Genomic DNA, 24,377 nt, shown 5'->3' with positions numbered 1-24,377 from the left:
AGAATAGTTGCCATAAGGATCTTTTACTTCTCCCTTGAGAGGGATGACAGAGCCCCGATTTAATATCTCATTCGAAAGAATGCACCTCCAACAGTGCAGCATTTCCTCAGCTCTGCACTGGAGTGTCATCCTAGCATTCAAGGTTAAGGCTTTGGAGAAAGCTTTAAATCCACAAATGCTAAAACTGTAGTAAATCTAGTTGTATAACTAATCTCATAATATTTATACGGAAGCGAAAGGCAAGTAATGTTTGCACCACACAAATGCCAGGCAATGACCATTCCCCAATAAGAAACACTCTAACCACCATCCTTTGATATTCAATGGTGTAACCATCACCAAATCTCCTACTGGCAACATCCTTGGGGTTATCATTGACCAGAAACGCAACTGGACTCACCACATAAACATAGTGGTTCAAAAGCAGGTCACGTCTAGCAATATTGCAGCGAGTAACTCACCTCCTGATTCCCCAAAGCCTATCCACCAAGTACAAGGCACAAGTCAGGAGTGAGATGACATATTCCCCACTTGCCTGGTTGGGTGCAGCTCCAACAAAACTCAAGAAGCTTGACACCATCCAGGATAAAGCTGCCTGCTTGATTGGCACCACATCTACAAACATTCAATCCCTCCACCATTGACGCTTAGTAGCAGCAGTGTGTACAATCTACAAGATGCACTGCAGCAATTCACCAAACTGATTTAGACAGCACCTTTCAAACCTATGACCACTTCCATCTAGAAGGACAAGGGCAGCAGATACATTGGAACATCACCACCAGCAAGTTCCCCTCCAAGCCACTCACTGTTCCGACTTGGAAATGTATCACCGTTCCTTCACAATCACTGGGTCAAAATTCTGGCATTCCCTCCCTAATGGCATTGTGGGTCAACCGACAGAACATGGACTGCAGAGATTCAAGAAGGCAGCTCACCACCACTATGGATGGCCACTAAATGCTGACTAGCCAGCAACTTCCATGTCCCACAAATGAATTAAAATTTTTAAACAATTAATTGTTAGTAACAGTGGTATGATCTGTTTCACATATATTTACTTTAGACTGCTTCCGTGAATGAAATATTTGAACAGGAAAATTTTGTTCCTCCCACCTGTAACAGAAAAGGCAAAGTTCAAAAGTTTATTTATTAGTGTCACAGGTAGGCTTACATTAACACAACAATGAATCATAGAGTCATAGAATCTTACAGTGCAGAAGGAAGCCATTCAGCCCATCCACTCTGCACCAACTACAATTCCACCCATGCCCTATTCCTGTAACCCAATGCATTTCCCTTAGCTAGTGCCCCTGACATTAAGGGGCAATGTAGTATGACCAATCCACCTAACACGCACATCTTAGGACTGTGGGGGAAAAAAAAACCACAGCACCTGGAGGAAACCCATGCAGACACAGGGAGGATGTGCAAACTCCAAACAAACAGTGACCCAAGCTGGGAGCCAAACACGGGTCTCTGGTGCTGTGAGGCAGCAGAGCTAACCATTGTGCCACCATGCTGCCCCGAAGTTATGGTGAAAATCCCCAGCACCTATTCAGGTACACTGAGGGAGAATTTAGCAAGGCCAATGCACCTAACCAGCACATCTTTCGGATGGTGGAGGAAACTGCAGCACCTTGAGGAAACCCACACACAACATGGGGAGACTGCGCAGATGCCACACAGATAGTCACCCAAGCTGGGAACTGAACCCAAGTCCCAGGACACTGGAGTATCATCCTACAATTCATGGTCAAGGCTCTATAGTGAACCTCGAATCCACAAATACTAAAACTGTAGTAAATCTAGATGTAAAACGAATCTCACAATATTTATATGGAAGTGAAAGGACTAATTTTTAAAAAATCTATTGTCAATAACAATGGTATGATCTGTTTCACTTATATTTAAACTATCTATTTTCATGAATGAAATATTTGAACAGGAACATTTTGTTCCTCCTACCTGTAACAGAAAAGGCAAAGTTTAAAAGTTTATTCATTAGTGTCATAAGGTTTACATTAATACTGCAATGAAGTTACTGTGAAAAATCTCCTAGTCAGCACACTCCGGTTACTGCTCGGGTACACTGAGGGAGAATTTGGCACGGCCAATGCACCTAACCAGCACATCTTTCAGATTGTGGGAGGAAATCGAAGCACCCAGAGGAAACCCACGCAGACATGGGGAGAACATGCAGCACCAACCACTGTGCCATCATGCCATCCCAAGGGTCCGGCTGAAATAAAGATCATTCTTAAATTCGCTAAATGGAACAAGTCTGGATATACTCTTAACACTGTTATTGCATTGATCAGTGAGTGTCCCAACTGGTCCAGCAGAGGGAGCTAGTGTGCACCTGTAAGGGTGGTGAGGTTCTGCAACAGTCGTTCAGAACAATCAGAGTTTTAACAATTACCATTCAAAATAAATCTGCAGTTTTGTTTGCTGTTTTTATTGACTCAACACCAGAGACAGTCTCCATCCCCAACAAGAATATGCATGTCTTACAGGAATTCACTAGATTGATTTCGAATGAGAGTGAAGGGGCTGGGTGGGGGGGAGGGTGATTGAGTAGCATATTCTGTCGTCTAAGGACAGATATAGTATAAGGATGTCTCCTTTAAATATTGTCATGGGATCTTTTATGCCTGTCTGGTAGAACAGATGGGGCTTCAGTTAAACATCCTAGTGCAGAAACCCATCAATACTGGAGTGTGATCCTGGATTTTGTGCTCAAGTCTCTGGAGTCGAACAAAGAACAAAGAAAATTACAGCACAGGGGCAGATCCTTTGGCCCTCCAAGCCTGCACCGACCATGCTGCTCGACTTAATTAAAACTCCCTACCCTTCCGGGGACCATATCCCTGTATTCCCATCTTATTCATATACTCGTCAAGACGCCCCTTAAAAGTCACTACTGAACCTGCTTCCAATACCTCCCCTGGCAAAGAGTTCCGGACATCCACTACTCTGTGTAAAAAATCTGCCTCGTACATCTCCTTTAAACCTTGCCCCTCGCACCTTAAACCTATGCCCCCTAGCAACTGACTCTTCTACTCTGGGTAAAAGCTTCTGACTATCCACTCTGTCCACGCCTCTCAGAATCTTGAAGACTTCTTTCAGGTCTCCCCTCAAACTCCATCGCTCCAGTGGGAACAAATCAAGTTTCTCCAACCTCTTCTCATAGCTAATGCCCTCCATACCAGGCAAATCCTGGTAAATCTTTTTTGTACCTTCTCCAGAACCCTTCTCGGTTCCGATCGAGTCAGAACTTGAATCCACAATTTTTTTAGCCAGAAGTGATGGTGACACACTAAGATTCCATAATTCTAATATCTCTCAACAGTTCCTTCCTTGCTCTGTCTGCGTCCAATAAAAGTTCTGTTATCTCCAGACCAAACCACCTTTTGCCATTTGTTACAAACCCTGGGCTTTACAAAGTGTTTTATTTCAAAATGTCTCCTTTTATTTAAGGTGAAACAGAATGGAACACTCATTGGGCTATGCTCACTGGAATTTACAAGAATTAGGGGGGATCTTATGGGCCAGGAAATGGCAAATGGAATTTAATGTTGGCAAGTGTGAGGTGGTCCACTTTGGTAGGAAGAATGGTAGGAAGGACTATTACTTACAAGGCGAAAAACTGCAGCAGGCGACGGTGCAGAGGGACCTCGGAGTCCTTGTGCATGAGTCGCAAAAACCCAGCTTGCAGGTGCAGCAGGTGGTCAGGAAGGCGAATGGGATGCTGGCCTTCATAGCGAAGGGGATTGAATATAAAAGTAGGGAGGTCTTGCTGCAGCTGTATAGGGCATTGGTGAGGCCGCAACTGGAGTACTGTGTGCATTTTTGGGCGCCGCACCTGCGCAAAGATATTTTGGCCTTGGAGGGAGTGCAGAGGAGGTTTACTAGGCTGATACCGGAGTTGAGGGGGTTGAGCTATGAGGAGAGGCTGAATAAACTGGGCTTGTACTCGTTAGAGTTTAGAAGAATGAGAGGAGATCTCATTGAGACGTATAAGATGATGAATGGGATGGATAGGATAGAGGTGGAAAGACTCTTCCCACTCAAAAAAGACAATAGGACTAGGGGGCACATCCTCAAGATAAAAGGGGGGCGGTTTAGAACGGAGTTGAGGAGGAACTTCTTCACTCAAAGGGTGGTGAATCTCTGGAATTCCCTGCCCGTTGAAGTGGTGGAGGCTGCCTCGCTAAATATTTTTAAGACGCGGGTTGATGGGTTTTTGATAGGAGAGGGGATTAAGGGTTATGGGGAGAGGGCGGGAAAGTGGAACTGAGCAGCGACAGATCAGCCATGATCTTATTGAATGGCGGGGCAGGCTCGAAGGGCTGGATGGCCTACTCCTGCTCCTATTTCTTATGTTCTTATAGAAACATAAAGGATTCTGAAGGAAATTGATTTGATAGGAGGGAGGGAGGTTGTTTCCACTGACGGGTGAAACCAAAACTAGGGAGCATGGACTCAAAGTAAGGAGGAGCAGATTTAGGACTGAGTTGTGGAGGAACTTCTTCACCCAAAGGATTGTGAATCTGTGGAATTCCCTGCCCAGTGAAGCAGTTGAGGCTACCTCATTTTTAAGGCAAATATAGGTTTTTGAACAGTAAAGTGATTAAGAGTTCTGGTGAGTGGGAGGGTAACAGGAGCTGAGAACATGAAAAGATCAGCCATGATTTTATTGAATGGCTCAGCAGGCTTGTGAGGCCAAATGGCCTACTCCTACTCCTAGTTCTTATGTGGAACTTTCTGGAAAAGGAGATGGTGAGGATATACTAAAACACGTCCACCCAGATGTAGGCTCATGTGATCTGGTTACCATGGTGAAGAAATTCAAATAGAAACCTACTGAAAAATCAAGTGACCATTTTCACACCTGGGAAGCCGCTTTGTGAGAAACAAGAGGTGAGCCATATTGCTGTGGGGAGAGAGACAGAATAACTGCCGCTGTGAAGAGGACTATTTGTGTGTTAACAATCAGGATTCTTGTTGGGATTTGTGTTCTGTTTGAAAGGAAAAGGATAGAACGTATGGGACCTTTGAAGATTTAAGGAAAAAGAAGTTGCTGAAATGGGCCTTGCGGGTCTAAAAGAGTCAGGCTGAATGGAACAACTTTGGAAGGACATTGGAAGTTTTGACCCAGCACACAACGGTTGAGAACAAGGAGTAACTTTGGAGTTAGCCTTGTAATACATCTGCAAGAAGTGCAGTGCACAGCAAAAAAGGTTACAAGACATATTTCGATTATAGAACATAGAACACTACAGCACAAACAGGCCCTTTGGCCCACAAATTGCGCCAATCATATCCCTACTTACCAGGCCTATCTATAATCCTCAATCCCATTAAATCCGATATACTCATCATTATATTAGTTCTTTAGTGCTTAGTACCCTTTCTTTAGTTTGGTACATTCGTTACCTGTTAAGTAATGTTTGGTCTATATTAATTTAGTTTTTTTTAAACAGTAAAAGTCATGAAACTTTACTTATTTTATCCTTTGGTTGTGTCGGTCACTGGGAAATGCATTTATTTTAAAAGGTTACTGGTCTCTATGGAGATCGTAACAATTGCAGCAACTTGAGCAATGGAGCACTAAATCCCCAGCACCACAAACATGATTAAAACAGATCACCAAGTCATTATCACAACTTGTGGAGCCTTGCACAAATTGGCTGTCACTTTTCCTACATTATAACAGTGACTACATTTTAAAGTACTTTATGGGCTGTAGTGTACTTTGGGATGCCCTGGGGCTGTGAAAGGTGCTATATAAATGCAAGTCTCTATTTCTTTTTAAATTCCCATGTCATGCATGCCAATTCCACTCTGTAACCATCATCTGGGAAATGTACATGTGTGATTCCTATCTCCTACTTGTCCTCTCTGTATGCACACTTACCAATCAGTGGCCCAAAGTTTTGGCACCATGCCATCTACGCAGCAACAACTTAATTGACTATTTCATAATTCACTTTTATTACTGTGATGTTTAAAACTTGGCACTGAATCTAAAATTCTTTGAACCATTATTAGTTAGTTAAACATATTTGAATTCACAATATGCATAAAGCTTCTGCTAGAGCAATACTTATTTAATTTGCAATTGGTTACACTTCAGTAGTCCTACTGCGCTCTGAATTTGAATATTTTATTCTACATTTTGTATTCTGGGGCAGCTGTTTAGCTTTGTACTTGCAAATTAATGAGAGTGCACTTACACCCTACACGTGTGATCAAACACCTTAAACACTCCAAATTTAATGTGACATTGTCAGAAATAGACTATAACTTAGCAACAGTAAGCATTAAAAAACTTAATGCTTTATGCAAAAATATGGAGCAGACAAAAAGAAGTAGAACCATTGACTTAAAATCAGTGGTGGAATGTTGTAGAGTTTAAATCACAGAGACAGGCCATTTGGCCCAATTGGTTCATGCCAGTGTTTGTACTCCTATGAGCCAAGTCTATTTTTCCTCATCTAACTGATCAGCCTAACATTTCAAGTTCTTTCTCCCTCAATGTGTTTATTTAGCTTTCTCTCTTTACAATGAATTATTTAAACATCCTAGTAGATCTCCTATCGCAAGGCGCTTGGTGATGTTTTAAGCCCTTTATGAAGTTATTAGAGCCTATCTTAACTGCGATCCAGCAGTCATTGGAACAGAGACAGCAGGGAGATGGCAAGCCACTGGATCCTCCACAACATGAAATCCAAAGGCACTTAAACTCCCAGGTCTCATTTGCACAGGCTGTGAGGGGACTGGGAGATGTCGAGAGCAGCACAGGTAAGGGAAGGCCCCATGCTTTTCTTGTGAAATTTGGAGGAATATTCCTGCTCGTTGTGGTCTGACAAAAAATGAAAAACAATTACCTTTCTGGGTCTCTTCCGATTTGGCCTGACAGGTAAACCACAACCTCAGGTTAAAATTACAATTGTGCCCAATCTAAAGAATGCCGCCAGTGCCTTCTATAGCTGTGTCCTTCTCACCTATCTAAAGAGTAGGTTGTGGTTGAACCTGTGGAAGGTGGCGGTGGCCATTCTGACTGCTTGGCCACTGAATTTCCACTGTGGGGGCAATGCGATAAAATCTGCGTTCATAATCAATGCCTGAGAGCTATAATTTGTGCATTGATTTTAAACATTTCTGAGGCTCTTCGGTTTTGAAATAGGTTGATCAAATTTGGATATAACATCCAAGAGTAATAGTTTGCATTTAACCATATTCCACAGCCTCCAGATGTACATTTTACATTGTAGTTGCTGGCTGCCAACGTAACAACTTTTAAAACCTCAACAAAAAAATGCCTTCTGTTTGTTTCTACTTAGAATATTAATACAGAGGTCTCAATATTGCATGCATTTGTTAGTCACAAGTAAGGCTTACATCAACACTGCAGTGAAGTTACTATGAAATTCCTAGGAATCCAAGATGCTACTCTTTGAAAAATAGCACCCTCTTTGTAAAATTCTGCTTTGCCACACTGCTTGGTATCATTCACACAGTAAAAGAACCTCACTGAAACTGTTAATAAGCACATGACACATGGTAAGAGTCTCAGGGTGGGTGCCTGAGGGGATCCATCAGTTAGAACTGTTTAATTGTTACCTACAGTATGCTTCAAAATATCCAGTAAAAAGTCTGACAACACCAGGTTTTAGTCCAACCTATTTATTTGATAATATACTCACTAGCTTTTGGGGTTACCCCCTTCGTCACCTGACGAAGGGGGTAACCCCGAAAGCTAGTGAGTATATTATCAAATAAATAGGTTGGACTAAAACCTGGTGTTGTCAGACTTTTTACTGTGTTTACGCCAGTCCAACGCCGGCATACCCACATCAAAATATCCAGCCCATTTATCATTTAATTTTATGATTTCCTCCTTGAGTTTTGGAACTTTCACTTTAGTCGTAAGTCTCTTGCAAAAGATTTTTTTTCAAAAAAAAAGGCAAGATACAGCAAGTCAGCCACATTCCCTCAGAGAATTCCACTAAGACTATTTGGCATGATCTGCCTTTTATGAACCAACTTTGGCTGAGATATATTGTCTGCTCTCTTGCCAGGTTGCTTGAATCACTTTCTTTGTAACAGACTCACATTTATTTCATTACGGATGCTGACCTCACGGACCTACAGTAATTTCTTCCATAATTCACGCCATAACATATTAAAACATTAGCCACTTTCCAGTTTGCTTTTGGTTGCGTTTCTTTGTGAAAAAAATTTTGTAAATGTTCCATCAGAACACTTCTATTTTTACCCTTTTTTTTTAAGGGTCAATTCAGTTGCTGGTTACTTTTTTAAATTTGCGAATATCCCTCTTGTGATTTTTAAGTATTTGATTTGGAAACAATACCTTAAACTAAAATGCAGTGAACACCACTGATGTGTTAAAAAGAGTATTATTTTAATAGTCTAGCTGAAAATAATATAGACTGAACAATGAAGTTATACAGAAATAATTCTTACACAACACACGGCACATTTTTATTCCCCTATGTGCATAGGGGATCAATATCAGCATTGTTTGAAACAAAATCTAAAGTCATCACACAAATTAACAAATTTTTCAAATATAGACAGGACGAAATACAGAAGCTGGAAATTGCTATTTTAACTCTCGATGTGTAATTCAACTTTGCTTCTGAGGTTTCATTCTGTTCCTTCACCAGCTAGAGGAGAAAGCATTTGGGGAAAAAATTTACATGATGAAATTAACACCAAAGCAATAATTTGCATATACATGCACAAATTAAGGACAACATAATAAATTCAGGATAAATATGATGGTTAATTGGTGTGATCAATCGCAAATACATGCAGAGTTTAATGACAGTAAGATAATTAGATATATGTGCACAAGTTTAATGCTATTGTAATAATGGATACACATCCACAGTTTAACACCAATGGTGATAAATTGAGTATAAATGTTGGGGTTAATTGCATTGTAGTAAATTGAGTGATCGAGCATGAAATTGCTGATGGTAATAAAATGGCTATACCTGCAGAGTTGGATGGTATAAGTGGAATATATTCAGTATGCATGCAAGAGATTAATGATGGTGTAATAATTTGGTATGAGTGCAAGCCCAGAATTTCCTGAAATTGCCAACTGCTTCTTTGTTTGGGTAGGAAACTTTGACAGGATAGACCACAATTCCCTGCCTATCTTATGTCATATCAGACTCCTCCCTTTTTGGCATGTGGGGGTTCCTCTGCCATATCGGGATCAGCTGTAGAGATTAATGGTACTGTGATGAATTCAGTATTTATACTGAAGTTAATAGTAGCATCATAGATTGGGTGTACATGGCACAATATTAATGATGGTAGAATAAACTGAATGTAAATGCAGCATTTAATTCCAGTGTAATAAATTACAAACTAATTAATTATAAATGAAGTGTTTAATTGCAGCATATCAAATTATAAATGAAGTATTTAATTGTAGCATAATAATTTGTAGCACAATATAAATGCAGTTTAATGCTAGTATAATAAATGATAAATTAATTATAAATGAAGTGTTTAATTCCAGTATAATAATTAGTTATAAATGCAGAGGTTAATAGCAGGACAATAAATTAAATGCATATGTGGAAGATGATTGATGATGGAATAAATTAAGACTAAAAGTAGAATTTAATGGCCTATGCCCTAGTAGGGGATTCTACAAAAGTTAGATATTGCTTGTTTAAAGTTTATTTATTAGTCATAAGTAAGGATTATTACACTACAATGAAATTACCCTGAAATTCCCCTAGTCACCACACTCTGGCACCTGTTCAGGTCAATGTATCTGACTAGTTGTGGTATAATGTGAAAAAAGATTCCCCTTCAAATATATATTTTAAATTCTTTAAACATATTTACAAAAAAACATGAAATGGAGACTATTTGTTTGTATTCAGCTAAGTTTTGTGCTTCTGGTTCCAGGAATATAAAACTTTTGGATGAAATCTCTATGCAAAATTCCTCATTTTGCCAGCTGGGAGCAGCCTTTCACCACTTCTGCAGTAATGCTCCCATAACAAATCTGGCCAGCGGCAGTGTACTTTTGATAATGCAGATTTGTTTAACAGTCACTTAACTAGTGCAGACATTAAGTCTAGCTGTGGAGTGCAATCCCGCTCTTTATATCTCAGCCATACATTTGGAGAGCTCATTTCCTGGACAGGGTCTTGTCCAAACTTGTGGATGCAATGCTCAAACAGAGAGATGGGGGTCATTTTAAATTAATTCAATAGTGTAAAGTGAGCGATGTTAGATTGCTTACTTTACAAAGCCCCTCCTGATCTCCACCTCTAAATTTCAGGGCAGCTGATCTGCTATCGCCTGTTTTACATTGTTGGTAAAGGTTGGTAAATCTTGTGGGTAAGTAGGCATGAATACCACCAAGGTCAGTTATTTGAAATCATTCCAAGAATAAATTCTAACCCCTCCCTCAAGGGCAAAGCTTGTAAAGATCTGTAACTTGTATGTGAATCAGTGGTTTACAGAGAATAACCCATTCATTTCATCACTTTTATATTCACTCGCATTTTCAATGTTCATAAATTAAACAGCCAGCACTAACTAGTTCTGTAATCCACAATACCCCTTAAACCTTCCTTTGCATCTTTCAATTAGCACTCATGGGATCACATTGCAAGTTATATTTACCTCTTTTTAGCCTCAAAGTTTAAGAACGTCAATACTCTCGACTTGTATATCTCCAAAAACTGTAACAGTATCTGGCTTCCAATCTTCTAATCGGTGTGGGTAGTCAAGGATATGCCTACCATTCACAGATACCTGTGAATGTAGATGATAATTAATTTTCAAAACAAAAGGGCCAACAAATGGTATGTCTGATACAGCATTACAGGAAATAACAATGTGGAGTTGCCGGCATTGGACAGGGGCGGGCACAGTAAGTAGTCTCACAACACCAGGTTAAAGTCCAACAGGTTTATTTGGTAGCACAAACTTTCGGAGCGTTGACTCACTTGAAGGGGCAACACTCCGAAAGCTCGTGCTACCAAATAAGCCTGTTGTACTTTAACCTGGTGTCAGGAAATAAAAAGTTACTGCTGCTGATACAACTTAGTGAAGGGTCCCAGTGCTATAACCTGCAAATACTACTATGCCCACCCATATTGCAGGGATTAAAGTTCAATGGATATATTTAGATTTAGAAGAATTTTGGCAATAATGTTCAGGAATAGCACACATTGCTTCAGAGATACCAATTTAACCAAGGTCACAAACTTGTAGAATTATAAGTTGTATTTTTTTTTGGATGTTGACTGAGCTTCCATTTATTTCCAGGAATTTTTGTTTTTACACCAGATTTCCAGCATTTGTAGCTTGCTGTGGCATTCAGGGTCTCGTCTGCTGGCTGGAGAGCCAGCAAGAGACCCACAGTGTCTTGTTTCTGGAAGGCCCACTGAATCACAATCAGGCAGTGGCAAGGTCATTGGTGGGTCATCCTCTGGAATCATCCAAGTTCACAACCAGCTGGGGTGGGGATCGCACCTAGTGAGAGTTGTCAGAAAATCAGAGGCCGGCAGTTGTTGCACTCCACAGCTCAAGCCATGACTGCTGTCGAAAGGACACCATCCTGGAGGCCCAGGATTGTGGAGGACCCAGGCTACAAGTAAGTAATGTGGGAGAATGGGAGTTATGGGATACGGGGGTGTGGGGAAGAGGAGGCATAATTGGTCAGAATCAAAGACGGGGTGTGCCTCTTCCAACATCCAGTCCCTCAATCAGGTACTGATTACCTTTGATCGAGGAAATCTACCCATCCCCCTCGTGACAAGCGGCCCACCTGTCATGAATGCCGCATGGTGACAGGCCTGCCTGCCACTGGGTTAATTCCAGAGGTGCTGGGATGAGGCCTTTAAGTGGTCATCATTTGACTACTTAGGGGATTCAATTAATGGTGCGGTGGGAAGACTGACCATGAGCCTACCCAGCCAAGACTTAATTCTGGGGGAGAAGGGAAGGTGCCATGGTGAAGTGTGCCACCACCCCACCTAATTACATGCCCTTTCCACATCCAAGCTCACCAGCAACAGCAGAACATTCTACCCAAATTTCAGCAGAACTATATTGGGGCAGGCCATTAAGGCTACCTGAGCAGCAAATGTGATCTATTTATCTGCAATTATTGCTCTATCACTGAAATGTGATCAGCTTTTTACCACATCACTAACATTCCCTTAATCACATAAGCGAATATTGTATGCAACTATACAAATTAAGCACCTTAACAAAAGACATTAAACAGCTACACATTTTATAACAAGTCAGTTTATTTCACACAGTGTGAATAGAAGGAAGTGGATGCATTTTTAGTTTCTGCTGCCTCATTTAGATCAATATCAGTTCTGAAAGTAATTTCTGGGTGTCTTGTTGATTATATGAAAGCGCTATAACAATTTCAAAGTATTGAAAGAACCTAAAATGACATAGCACCCTGTGCCTAAGTATCTGGACTATGCTTAGGAATTCCACACAATGAGATGATCAGAGGTAAAATCATAGAAACCTATTCAGTGCAGGAGGCCATTCGGTCCATCAAGTCTGCAGCGAAAACAATCCCACCCAGGCCCTATCCCCATAACTTCAAGTACTTACTCTGCTAATTCCTCCTGACACTAAGGGGCAATTTAGTATGGCCAATCTACCTAACCTGCACATCTTTGGACTGTGGGCAGAAACCCACGCTGACACAGGGAGAATGTGCAAACTCCACACAGACAGTGACCCAAGTCCAGAATTGAACCCAGATCTCTGGTGCTGTGAGGCAGCAGTGCTAACCACTGTGCCACCATGCCGCCCAAAATGATGCAAGAGATTGTCAGCATAAATCCATATCCTACCATTCTGAATGTTACATATTGGTACTCCACCACGCCATGCTGCATATAAATGTATGGGGTTATGATCTGGGTGTTAAAGGGAGAAGTGTCATTTACAACTTTAGCATCCCTTGAGAACATGAATGGCAAACAAGTCAAACATAACACAAGTCACATTTATAAGCTTTGCTGCATTTGGAGAAATATTAACAGTTTAAGGAATAGGCAATTAAAAAACAAATTATTATTTCAGATTATAACCTATCATTCGCATTAAGATTTTTAATTCTCCTTGTCAAACAAATCACAGATTTTTGAAAAGATTGGTAAGACAATACCTGGAAAGAGTTATTCCACACCATGAACACCAGCTTAAATGGAGAATTTCTGGAAGCAACCTTTTCATACTTCTCACCCTGGAATCCCCAGCCATCTGGTCCCCGAGAATTAAATACCACTTTTTCAAGATCCTCTTTAAAACGGGGATTAAAATGGAATAAAATGTCTGCATCAGGATGGTCACCCCTTTGAAAGTTAACATCGAATCTAAAGAAAAGATATCCCTAAGTGTTAGTGATGACAAAGCAATGGAAATACTGATGTCAGTGACCGGCAGATACATAGTTAGTAGCATTACAAATTGGTGGCCTTGCCAAACATTCCATGGACATGGAAAACTGAACAGCTTCTTCATATCAAATGTTGTGGAATAGTGAAACTAAACATCAGAACTTATATCACATGCTTAACTGAGCCTCAATAGTTCTCATCCTTCCCACAATAGGTTACATTTGATGCCTGATCATTTTATTAAAACAAATGCAGAATATTGATCGGGAATAAACAGCACCAACTTATATTTGCATAGTATCTCTGAAACAATAAAACTGCCTAAGGTGCTTCACAAGAGCCTTATAAACATGACACCAAGTCACATGGGGAGATATTTATTCAGTCAGATGACCAAAAGAGGTAGGTTTTAAGGATTGCCTTAAAGGAGGAATGAGAGATAAAGGAGTGAGGGTTGTGGGGAAGGCGAGGGTATTCTAGAGCTTAGAGTATGGCTATCAATGATAGGGCAACAAAACCAGGGATCTGCAAGAAGCCAGATATAGATGAGTGCAGATATCGCTGAGGGTTATGAGGATGGAGGCAATTACAGAGATAGGAAGGGGTGAAGCTGTGTAGGGATTTGAAAACAAGGAAGGGAATTTTAAAATCAAGACATTGCTTGACCGGGGTGAAAGTGAATGGGATGTGTTGCGAGTTAAGGCACGAGCAGCAGGACTTCAGATGTCCTCAAGTTTACAGAGAGTAGAATTTAGGAAACCAGCTAGTGTGTCAGACTAGTCAAGTCCAAGATTAATAAAGACATGAATGAGAATTTTAGCAGCAAATGAGCTGAGCGATTGGCGAAATCTGGTGATGTTACAAAGATGGAAAGGAGTGATATTAATGACAGTGTAAATATCTGGTCAGTAGCTTTTCTTGGGGTCAAATATGAAACCAAGATTGTGAGCAGCTTGATTTAGTCTCAGACTGCTGTGAAGGAGAGAGAGAGAGAGGGGGAGTGGGGGGGGTCAGGGCTGGTAGCTAAGTAATAAAAGTTTAGTGTGAGAGCTGAAAGCAATAGCTTCAGTTTTTCTAATAATTAATTGGAGGAAATTTCAGCTCATCCAGTATTGGCCCAAAACAAAACAATTCAACACATAGAAACATTTAATTAAGTTTACTAAAAAAAAGGTGGATTCAGACCCAATGGCACCAATGGTGGAGTGAATATAGCACCCAGAACCAGAGGACTGAAGGAGGCTGCAAGAAGTTGCAGAGCTTAGGTGAAACTGGAAGGGGGTGAAAATAAAGATTTTAAACTTAACAATTAAGCTGACACTATATGGGGCAGGGAATGGGGACCAATGCAGGAAGTCAGAGGAAAATAAAGTGGGGACAGAAACAAAAGGCAGCGGAAGGCAGAGAAGCCAAAGACAAAAATCAAAAAAGGCTACAGTACGGAGTACAGAGACTGCGCAGAACTCGGTGAATGTATCCAGTAAGGCTAATAGAAATAAATCACAAGGAGAATGTACAAAATATGACCAGACAGATAGTCTGGTGTGTTTACTTTAACACAAGGAGTATGACATATAAGGTGGATGAACTTAAAGGTTGAATTACTACATGGAATTATGATGTTGTGGCAACTATGGAGACTTGAATGAAAGAAGGCAGAATTGGCAGCTTAGCATTCCAGGATTTAGGTGCTTCAGGAGGTAGTGATGGTGACAAAAGAGGTGTGGGTGTTGCTCTGCTGATTAGGGAGAATGTCACAGCTATACAGGGGGTCCTCACACCTTAGTGGGATCATGCAGTGAGGCCATATGGGTAGAACTCAGGAACAGGAGTGGTACAATCACATTGTTGGGGCTGTACTACAGCCATCCCAACAGCCAGTGTGAAATGGAAGAATTGATATGTCAGCAGATTACAGGAAGGTGTAAACACAACAGGGTTGTTGTGATGGGCGATTTTAACTTCCACAACATTGACTGGGATTCCTTTAGTGCCAGGGGCTTGGAAAGGGCAGAGTTTGTTCAGTTGTCCAAGAATACTTCCTGAGGCAATATGTAGATAGTCCAACTCAGGAAGAGGCTATCTTAGGCCTGGTTCTAAGAAATAAGCCCAAACAGGTAATTGATGTCTCAGTGGGGGACCATTTTGGGAACAATAATCATAATTGTATAAGTTTCAAGATACTTGTAGAAAAGGATAAAAGTAGTCGCAGAGTGAAAGTACTAAACTGGGGGAAGGCTAATTACAACAGTATCAGAAAAGAGCTAGAGAACATAGACTGGTAGCGACTGCTTCGGGAACCCTGGATGACAAGAGAGGTTATGAGCTTAATGAAAAAGAAAAAGGGGGCATGCATAAATTTCAGGAAATTGAAAATGGATGAGGCTCTTGACGAGTACAAAGATAGCAAGAAAGAGCTTAAACAAGAACTTAGGAGGTCCATAGAGGGCCATGAAATATCCTTGGCAGACAGGATTAAGGAGAATCCCAAGCGTTTTTATACAAAGGAGGAAGAGGGTAGCTAAGGAAAGGGTTGGTTCACTTAAGGACAGTGGAGGGAATTTGCGAGTGGAGCCAGATGAAATGGGTCCTTAATGTACTTTGTATCAGTATTCACAAAAGGAAGTGGTGGATGGTGAGTGTAGAAAGTAGGATGTTGACATTCTAGGACATGTTGAGATATTGGAGTTTTTGAAAAACATTAAGGTGGACAAGTCCCCAGAGCCGGATAGGGTCTATCCCAGAATACTGAGAGGTGAGGAAAGAAATTGCTGAGGCCTTGGCCAAAATCTTTGTATCCTTTTTAGCCACAGGTGAGGTACCAGAGGATTGGAGAGTAGATTCTTACAGACAGGATGTACTCACATCTGGAAGAGAATAGGCTTCTTAGCTATAGGTAGTGGGGAGGTTGTGTCTCACAAACTTGATTGAGTTCTTTGAGGATGAGAACAAAGAACAGTAAAGCACAGGAACAAACCTAACAAGTCTGTGCCAACATGTGCCTCTCAAATTAATATTTTCTTGCTTCTACATGGCCCATATCCTTCTATTCCCTGCCTATTCATGTATCTATCCAGATGCCTCTTGAATGTTGTTATAGAATCTACTTCTATCATCTCCTCCAGTGGCACATTCCAGGCATTCACCTCTCCTGGTGGAAAAATTTGCCCCTTACATCTCTTTTAAACTTTGCCCCTCTCACATCCAACCTATACCTCTGAGTAATTGACCCTTCAACCCTGGGAAAAAGACTCTGGCTGTCCACTCTAGCCAAGCCTGTCATAATCATGTAAACCACTATCAGGTCCCCCCTCATCCTCCAATGCTCCAATGAAAACAACCCAGGTTTGTTCAACCTTGATTTCTTCAAACCAAGCAACATCCTGGTGAATCTCTTCTGCATCCTTCCCAATGTATCAACATCCTTCTGGTAGTGTGGCGAACAGAATTGTACACAATACTCCAAATGTAGCCTAACCAAAGTCTTATACAGCTGCAACATGATTTTCTACTTCCCAACGTCCCAACTGATGAAAGCCAGCATGTCATATGCATTCTTGACACCTTGTCCACTTGAGTTGCCGATTTCAGGGAATTGTGGATATGCAAGCCTAGATCCCTCAGTATGCTAATATTTATAACGGGTCTACTACTTACTGTATGCTTTCCTTCTGCAGCAGACCTTCCAAACTGCACCACCTCACATTTGTCCGAGTTAAATTCCATCTGCCATCTTTTGGCCCAGGTCTCCAGCTGATTTAAATCCTGCTGTATCCTCTGACAATCCTCCTCACTATCCGCTACCTCCCCAATTTTTGTATCACCTGCAAATTTACTAGTCAGACCACTTACATTTTCCACCAAGTCATTTATATATATTACAATCAGAGGCCCTAACACAGATCCTTATGGAACACCTCTTGGCACAGACGTCCAGTTAGAAAAGTACCTTTCCACCACTCCTCTTTGCTTCCTATGCCCAAGCCAGTTTTCAGCCTGCCACGAGGCACCTTATCGAAAGCTTTACTAAAGTCCATGTATACAATTCCCACTGCTATGCCCTGGTCATTTTTTCTTGTCACTTCCTCAAAAAACTCACACCCAAAAGACAATAGGCTTATTAGCGATAGGCAGCATGGTTTTGTGAAGGGGAGATTGTGTCTCACAAACTTGATTGTGTTGTTTTACAAAAGGAACTAAGGTTACTAAAGTTAAAGGAACAAGAGTTTGCTGTTATATAAAAATTGAGTTTCAGCAGGTAAGGATGAAACTGATGAGGCATAGAAATGGAAGGGGTGGAAAGCTAGCAAAGTTCAAGAACAGAGAGAGGGAGGGAAACAGAAAAGGCAGCTGCAAGAACAATTTTAGAAATAAAGAAATATGTGCATTTTTATTTGTGATGCTGGCATGAAGACTGGAATAGCAAGATGGAACTTAAAAGGTTTGAAGAGTTGGTTAGTCATGAAGAAAAGGAATCTCGGTTGTAATATATACTTACACAGCACAATTTTTACAAATGTGAAACATAAAATTGAAAACCATAAATTGTTAAAAATGGTTTGGGAATTATTTCTCCTAATTTTATCTTAATTTGGCGTATTGTTCAAGACGCTGGCCATTTCCCGCCAGAAGCTACCTCAAGGAAAGTAATGTATTAATGTGCACTTTGTTCTTCCAACAGTCCTCATTAAATGCATCTGCAAAATAGCAATAAAACTGCACATTTATTCTAAAACTGAGTATTTCACACCTTACTTGTGGTATAATTGAATGTTCCCAATTTGTCTGGAATGATTCCCAGATACAAACATGACTTATACAATTCACTCACACATTACAATGCTGCTGAGATTTTTGGGACAAATTTTTTAATCAGCACCTAAATGATGATTCTGCTGTTTATAATATTTCTCAGCACACTAGCTGTCAATCTTACATAAAATGTTATGATTTCAGCTAATGTTACTATTGGAGAAATCAAATGCCTAATTTCATAGATCCTAACTTTTATTTTATGTTTAAAAACATGGAGGGCAGCACCTGAACAGACATTCAAGAGTCTGCTAAAGAACTTTATCAAAATAAAACATTATCAAACAAGAAAAATGAACTTTATTAGACAAAATGGTTGGTTGAAGATTTTTCAATACAAACATAAGTAAATGAATTACTTGGCATACTCCTTCATCTCAACTATACCTTTTACAGATACTTAGAATTTCACAATTGCACAATTTAAAATGTATATCTTGTTCTAATATTCATGGTAAGTACACAGTCCTTGCAAACTAATGTGCAAACATTGGTCAGACACACAACACTCCAAAATCAAATGACATACACCACCAAAGCAGAAAACCAATCCCTCTCCCCCCACTACTGCCCACCCTGCAGACGCTTTTCACCTAATGAGTCAATTGGTATCATTGAAACTTTGTTTTCCTCACAAAGGTTTCCAATCTATATTCTTGAAGAACTCGTCTTGGAATTCTCCCCCACAAAGCACCTTTTCTCAATGTCTTCAGCAAGGATTCACCTCCAGAGTTTCAAGCTCTCCTTTCAATCTTCATTCCTTTTGATCATATCATGCAATCAAGCTCCACCTTCCACACACACTCTCAGATTTCAGCAACACAGAACACCACTGCTCCAAAGTCCATAGAAAGGGATCATCAACTCGTGCTGTCTTCTCGGATCTTCTGGCTTCTCTCATGCTCACTTTGTTTTAAGTCTGCTCTCTATATCTCTGTCTCTTTAATGCAGAGTATTTTCCTCTGCTCCTTCCTTAACTTCAACAAGCAGGATCTGCTTAATGTTCCTGTCTTTGTCCTTTGACCAGGCTTCCTGGGACCTTTTTCTCTCCCACTCTCTCGTCTTCGACATTCTTCTTTGCTTTGGGACCAGCTCCATGCAGCTTTTGTGCCCAACTTCTTCTGGCACTTTTTGTGGAATGGCAGTTTCTTCCAGGTCAGCTGACCTCTTTTTCCATGCTGTTTCACTTTTGAGGTTTTCTTTCCCTTCTGCACGGAGCATGGAAACGGCTTCCAGCTGAACAAATAAAAAAAACAAATGCACCTGTATGCAAGGCTGTTCACCTGCCTGACAATGAAAAACTAGCCAACTGTGCATGTGCAATCATTCTCTAGCCAGCACATGAGCAAAACTCAAAGATCACAAAAAAGACAAACTGCAGATATGTGGCCATTCCGTGGCCTGCACACCGCAGACACTGTGGAGTACCATAGTTCCTGAACTCCGAGGGCCCAATTTCCAACTTGAAAGATAAGGTTTTCGTTTTTGGGTTCACAACACTCCCATGTTTTTTTTTAAATTAACAAATACACGACACCCCCTGTGCAAATATTAGGAATGCATGATTTCTTTGCTTGCCAAAGTTCATAATTGGATAATAAAAATTAATTTCAGCTTATTTGAGTATGTTACCTGAGGGGATCATCAGTCAACTTTCCTTTAATAACTACTATTGACTCTTCATGCAATTCTTCATCAAACTTTGCTGTGCAAGGAACCATCTGAAATATAAGATATATAGCAAGTAAACAACTGGTAGGAATCATAATTGAATACCAAGATAGATGCCCAATTCATTTAATCTTTCTGGGGATCCTTGGGCCATACAACTCCCAACAGACAATAAAATCTATGAACAAAAGAGGAGACTCAGGAGATCGAAGGCGACACCAAAAAAAACGTTCCTAGTCTTAACCACTGTTGATGTGGAGTCCATAAATTCCATTAACATGGAAATGGAAAGTTGCGTAAAAAAGTGTCAATGTAGAATATGAAAAGGAAACAAAAGATATCTCTTTTGGATATCTCATTCAAGGCCATAAAACTGAGCCAACTGGCATGTTTCGGTTGTGAAGAATTACATGATTCTCATTACATAATAGTTTCTTTTCTGAAAGTATTAATTTTAAAATCCAATATACTATACACTAATGAGAAATAATAGTGATGTTTCATATTTGAATATGCAGTGTATGAAATCCAATTAAATAAAGATGATCTACTTTGTAGAGCTGTCTCTTTTAAGAAACCTGTAAATACAGCTGAAGTGATCTGGCAGCAAACCTCATGCTTGGAATAACAAAGGACAATCTCTCTAAATTTGGAGAGTTTTGTGACGACAGAACTTTTGCATGATATACAAGTACCAGAACCATCAGTAAGTTTGAGTTTATTTTCAATTAAAGCATTTCCTGGGATGAACAAATGCCAATTACTGCATTTCTACCCTGGGCTGGCTATTTGGAGGTGTAGGGGATGCTCCTTAGAATGCCTAGTTAGGTAATCTTTCTCCATCCTAAATTTACATTATCCTTACATGGTTAGCGATTGAGTAAAATAAAGATTGAGCCAAGAAAGCTAGAAGGTTTTCCAAGGGAATATAGAATCAAGCTGCCAAGACATGCCTGCCAAATGTTATATCATCCATGGCTGGTAGAAAGATTGGATATGGTCTATATAACAAAAAGGGAACCCTGGAGGGATCCACATTACGAAATGTGTTTCTAACTCAGATTTATGAGCTGAATAAAAAGGAAGCAATTATGATTTTTTTTTTGGCCTATATAAAATTGGGAAATCACCTTCAACAGGCAACATGTACAATGATTTAGAGAATGGCATTTGTCCTCTGAGATCGGAGTTCAACTCTAGTATCTAGTGAATATGTGGAATGGTAATAATCCAACACTAAATGACAATTTTAGTTACAGGTAAAAGGATGTCTGATGTGGGAACATTACTTCTCTTCAAGCCTTTTCTTGGTGAATGGCAAAGTAAAAAAGGATTTCCTGATTCATGACTGAACCTTCCTCAGACACCTTGCATCAGTTAAAGTATCTTAAAATAGGCCACATCATGCCCACAAGTCAGGCAAGACATCTAATGTTTAACCAAGGAAGCTTCCAATTTTGATATGCATCAAAGCAGATGTGATCAAAGCACTTTTTGATTAACATCATTTATTTTAACACTCCAATCAAGTTTTTCCTCGAGACTCATCCAGAATCGTAGGACTGAATTTTAGTTGAGGTTACAATGAGATCTCCCATTAATCATATTGAGTGGCAGAGCAGGCTTGAAGGGCCGAGTGGTTTACCCCTGCTCATATTTCATATGTAACTTCACTGTCGCAATTCGTACTTTACAACAGGGTCTATACTTCATTGGCTGTAGGCACTTTGTGACATCCTGAGGTGGTGATAGGTGATACATAAATGCAAGGTCTCTTCTCTCTTCACCTTATGCTCTTTTTGTTATAGTTTCCAACTCCGAATATTGGATTTTAAAACAATTCATTCATGGCATGTAGATGTTGCTGAACATTTACTGCCCATCCCTAACTGTCCTTGAGAAGTTCATGGCCTTCTTGAATCACTGCAGTCCAATAGGCCATCAGTACACCCGACAACCTAAAGCTTAAAGAGACAGCTAAAGATTTTGACCCAGTAACAGTGAAGGAACGGCGAAATACTTCCAAGTCAGGATGGTGAGTGGTTTGGAATGGAATGTCCAGCTGGTGTTGTTTCCACATATCCCTTTCCCTTCTAGAATCTTGATAATAGTGATTGTTAGGTTGGATGGTGATGTCTAAAGCACCTGACGAGACCCCGCAGTGCATCTAACAGAGATGGTGCATATTGCTGCTGCTATGCATCAGTAGTGGAGGAAGTGAATGTTTGTGGATGCTGACTAAAGTAACATTGCAGATCTTACAGGTCTTTGAATCAATATTTGATTAGTTTAGAGTCTAGATGGAAACAAAATGGTGTATGAGGTGGTGTGCTATTCCACATTGCCGAGAAGGGTAAGTGTGGAAAGTATGAACCAAAGTCAAATACCGTCATGTCTACAATGATATTCCCGGAATGTGAGTCTGTTCTGGATCTGACTCTGCCAGCATCATTTGACAAAGAGAAAGAATTTCACTTTAACTTTACTGATTACACAACAACCATTAACTTCTCAGAGACAGTAAGGTTATCTGTAAACTAGATGAAGTCACTGGCCCCAAAATGGTCTCTGTTGACTCTACAACACAAAAAACTGATATGCCACATTTTCCCCCTGACCAATTCTAGCAAAAAGAGATGGACTAATTAGTCCTGGAACGATTCAGGGAGGAGGCCATTTGGCTCATCATGCCTGTGCTGGCTGATTGAATGAACTACCCAATTGATCCCATGCAAATAAAGAATAGTACAGCACTGGAACAAGCCCTTCGGCCCTCCAAGCCTGTACCCAAACACATTATCCTATCTAGACCAACCACTGTAGCCTTCTAATCCCCGTCTGTTCATATGTTGTTCAGATAAGCCTTAAATGTTGCTAACGTGTCTGCCTCAACCATCTCATTTGGCAGTGCATTCCAAGCCCCCACCACCCTCTGCATAACAAATGTCCTCCACACATCTCCACTGAACCTTTCCTTCCTTTCATTGGACTTGTGCCCCCTCGTAATTGTCATTTCTGTCCTGGGAAAAAGCTTCCAATTGTTCACCCTATCCGTATCCTTCAGGAGTTTATAAAATTCTATCAGATCACCCCCTCAGCCTCTGTCTTTCCAGGAAGAACCATCCCAGTTTATTCAATCTCTCCTCATAGCTAACACCCACCACACCAGGCAACATCCTTTTTCATACTCTCTCCAAAGCCTTCATGTCCTTCTGGTAGTGTGGGCCAGAATTGGACACAGTATTCCAAAAGTGGCATAACCAAAAGTAATTCCTCCTGCTCCTCCTTTTTCTTTCCAAATATTTATCCAATCTCTATTTAAAAGATATGACTGGATTTGCTACCATTCAGAGACCTCACACCGGATCATAACAACACTTCGGTGTGAAAAAAAAGTTCATGTCTTGCCTCTGTGTCCATCAGTCAACGTCTCTCCTACTATTGGAAACAGTTTCTTGCTCTACCAAAACAAGCTTGACTGGTTTGCAGGAGAAGACAGCGTAATCTCGTGGTTGGATCTTGCTGTGTGTGAAATAGGTCACGAGCAAGCCTCTGCTGACATATCACCTCCACTTCCAAACCAACCAAACGTGAGGCCTTATGGGGAAATCATCAACCTGTTAGCTTACCTTGAATGGAGGAGTCGAGTTGGGGCGCTGGACCCAAGCAAAACCAGAGTTGGGACGTAAAATGGTAGGAAATCAACACCCACCAAAACGATGCAAACTAGCCTTTTCTAAACAAAAATCATCAGCTGAAATTGTACTCCAACTGACAGTTGAAGACGAAGACGAAGACTTTATATAAAAGAATAGGTTTTTGAAATGAGATACCTACCGGGCGGTGAAGCTTTAGTATATTCATCCTTCCTGTTTTTTTGTTAAAAAAGGCAGGGCAGTGTGAAAGTTGAGGGTTTTGGCAGATTTGTTTGTTGGAAGGAAGTTAGGGGGAAGGGCTTAGAAGTGTTTTCAAATGAGTACCAACCCCTCCCCAGCTCCAATGGGCAGCAACAGCTCAATGGGGCTCAGGTGGGACCAACTGCCATGGAAGGAGCTACCGTTTGCCGCTCACGTGACAATGGGACTGGTTCACCCTACTGGCTCCGCGCTCGGGGCCGCAAGGGAGGGGGCGGGGCCGCGCGGCGGGAGGGGCGAGGGGCGGAGCTCGCGCGCTGCTGCCGCCAACTGTTTTGTACCGCGTGCCCCCTACCGCCCTCATCCTGATTGGTGGATTGCGTCCGCCGCGTGCGACGCCGTCTTTTCCCGCCTCCCGGTTTGAATCCGCGGCCGTTGGGAACGCGCTGGCTGGCCGCCATTTTGTACTGATGGGGTTCGGTCAACCGAAATCCTCACCCCCACCACCTGCCTTTTTCAATTATCTGTTTCTTCCCCAATTATAACAAATATTTGTCAGAAACAAATATCCCATCTGATTTTTTTGGGCCTGTGA

At 40.9% G+C, this 24,377-nt stretch overlaps 1 protein-coding gene across 2 annotated transcripts; it reads right to left on the bottom strand.

Moving 5' to 3' along the window:
• Nucleotides 1–8,445: 8,445 nt before the first annotated feature.
• Nucleotides 8,446–23,939, bottom strand: LOC145350312 (galectin-8-like). 2 transcript variants are annotated; one of them, XM_080199521.1, is made up of 5 exons: nucleotides 23,766–23,939; nucleotides 19,890–19,978; nucleotides 13,214–13,421; nucleotides 10,690–10,821; nucleotides 8,446–8,696 (listed from the first exon to the last, which is right to left on the bottom strand). In XM_080199521.1, exons 1-4 carry the CDS (start codon nucleotides 23,790–23,792, stop codon nucleotides 10,702–10,704), a joined length of 444 nt encoding a protein of 147 aa, XP_080055647.1. In that variant the 5' UTR covers nucleotides 23,793–23,939; the 3' UTR covers nucleotides 8,446–8,696; nucleotides 10,690–10,701. The 2 variants fall into 2 exon arrangements, with proteins under 2 accessions (XP_080055647.1, XP_080055646.1); XM_080199520.1 differs by lacking the exon at nucleotides 10,690–10,821.
• Nucleotides 23,940–24,377: the final 438 nt, after the last annotated feature.

The sequence above is a fragment of the Carcharhinus amblyrhynchos genome, chromosome 11 (genome assembly GCF_965287045.1).
Source record: "Carcharhinus amblyrhynchos chromosome 11, sCarAmb.v2.hapA, whole genome shotgun sequence".
In the NCBI taxonomy this organism is placed as follows: Eukaryota; Metazoa; Chordata; class Chondrichthyes; order Carcharhiniformes; family Carcharhinidae; genus Carcharhinus; species Carcharhinus amblyrhynchos.
Note: the sequence above shows the minus strand (reverse complement) of the source record. Positions and strands in the feature narration are given on the sequence as shown.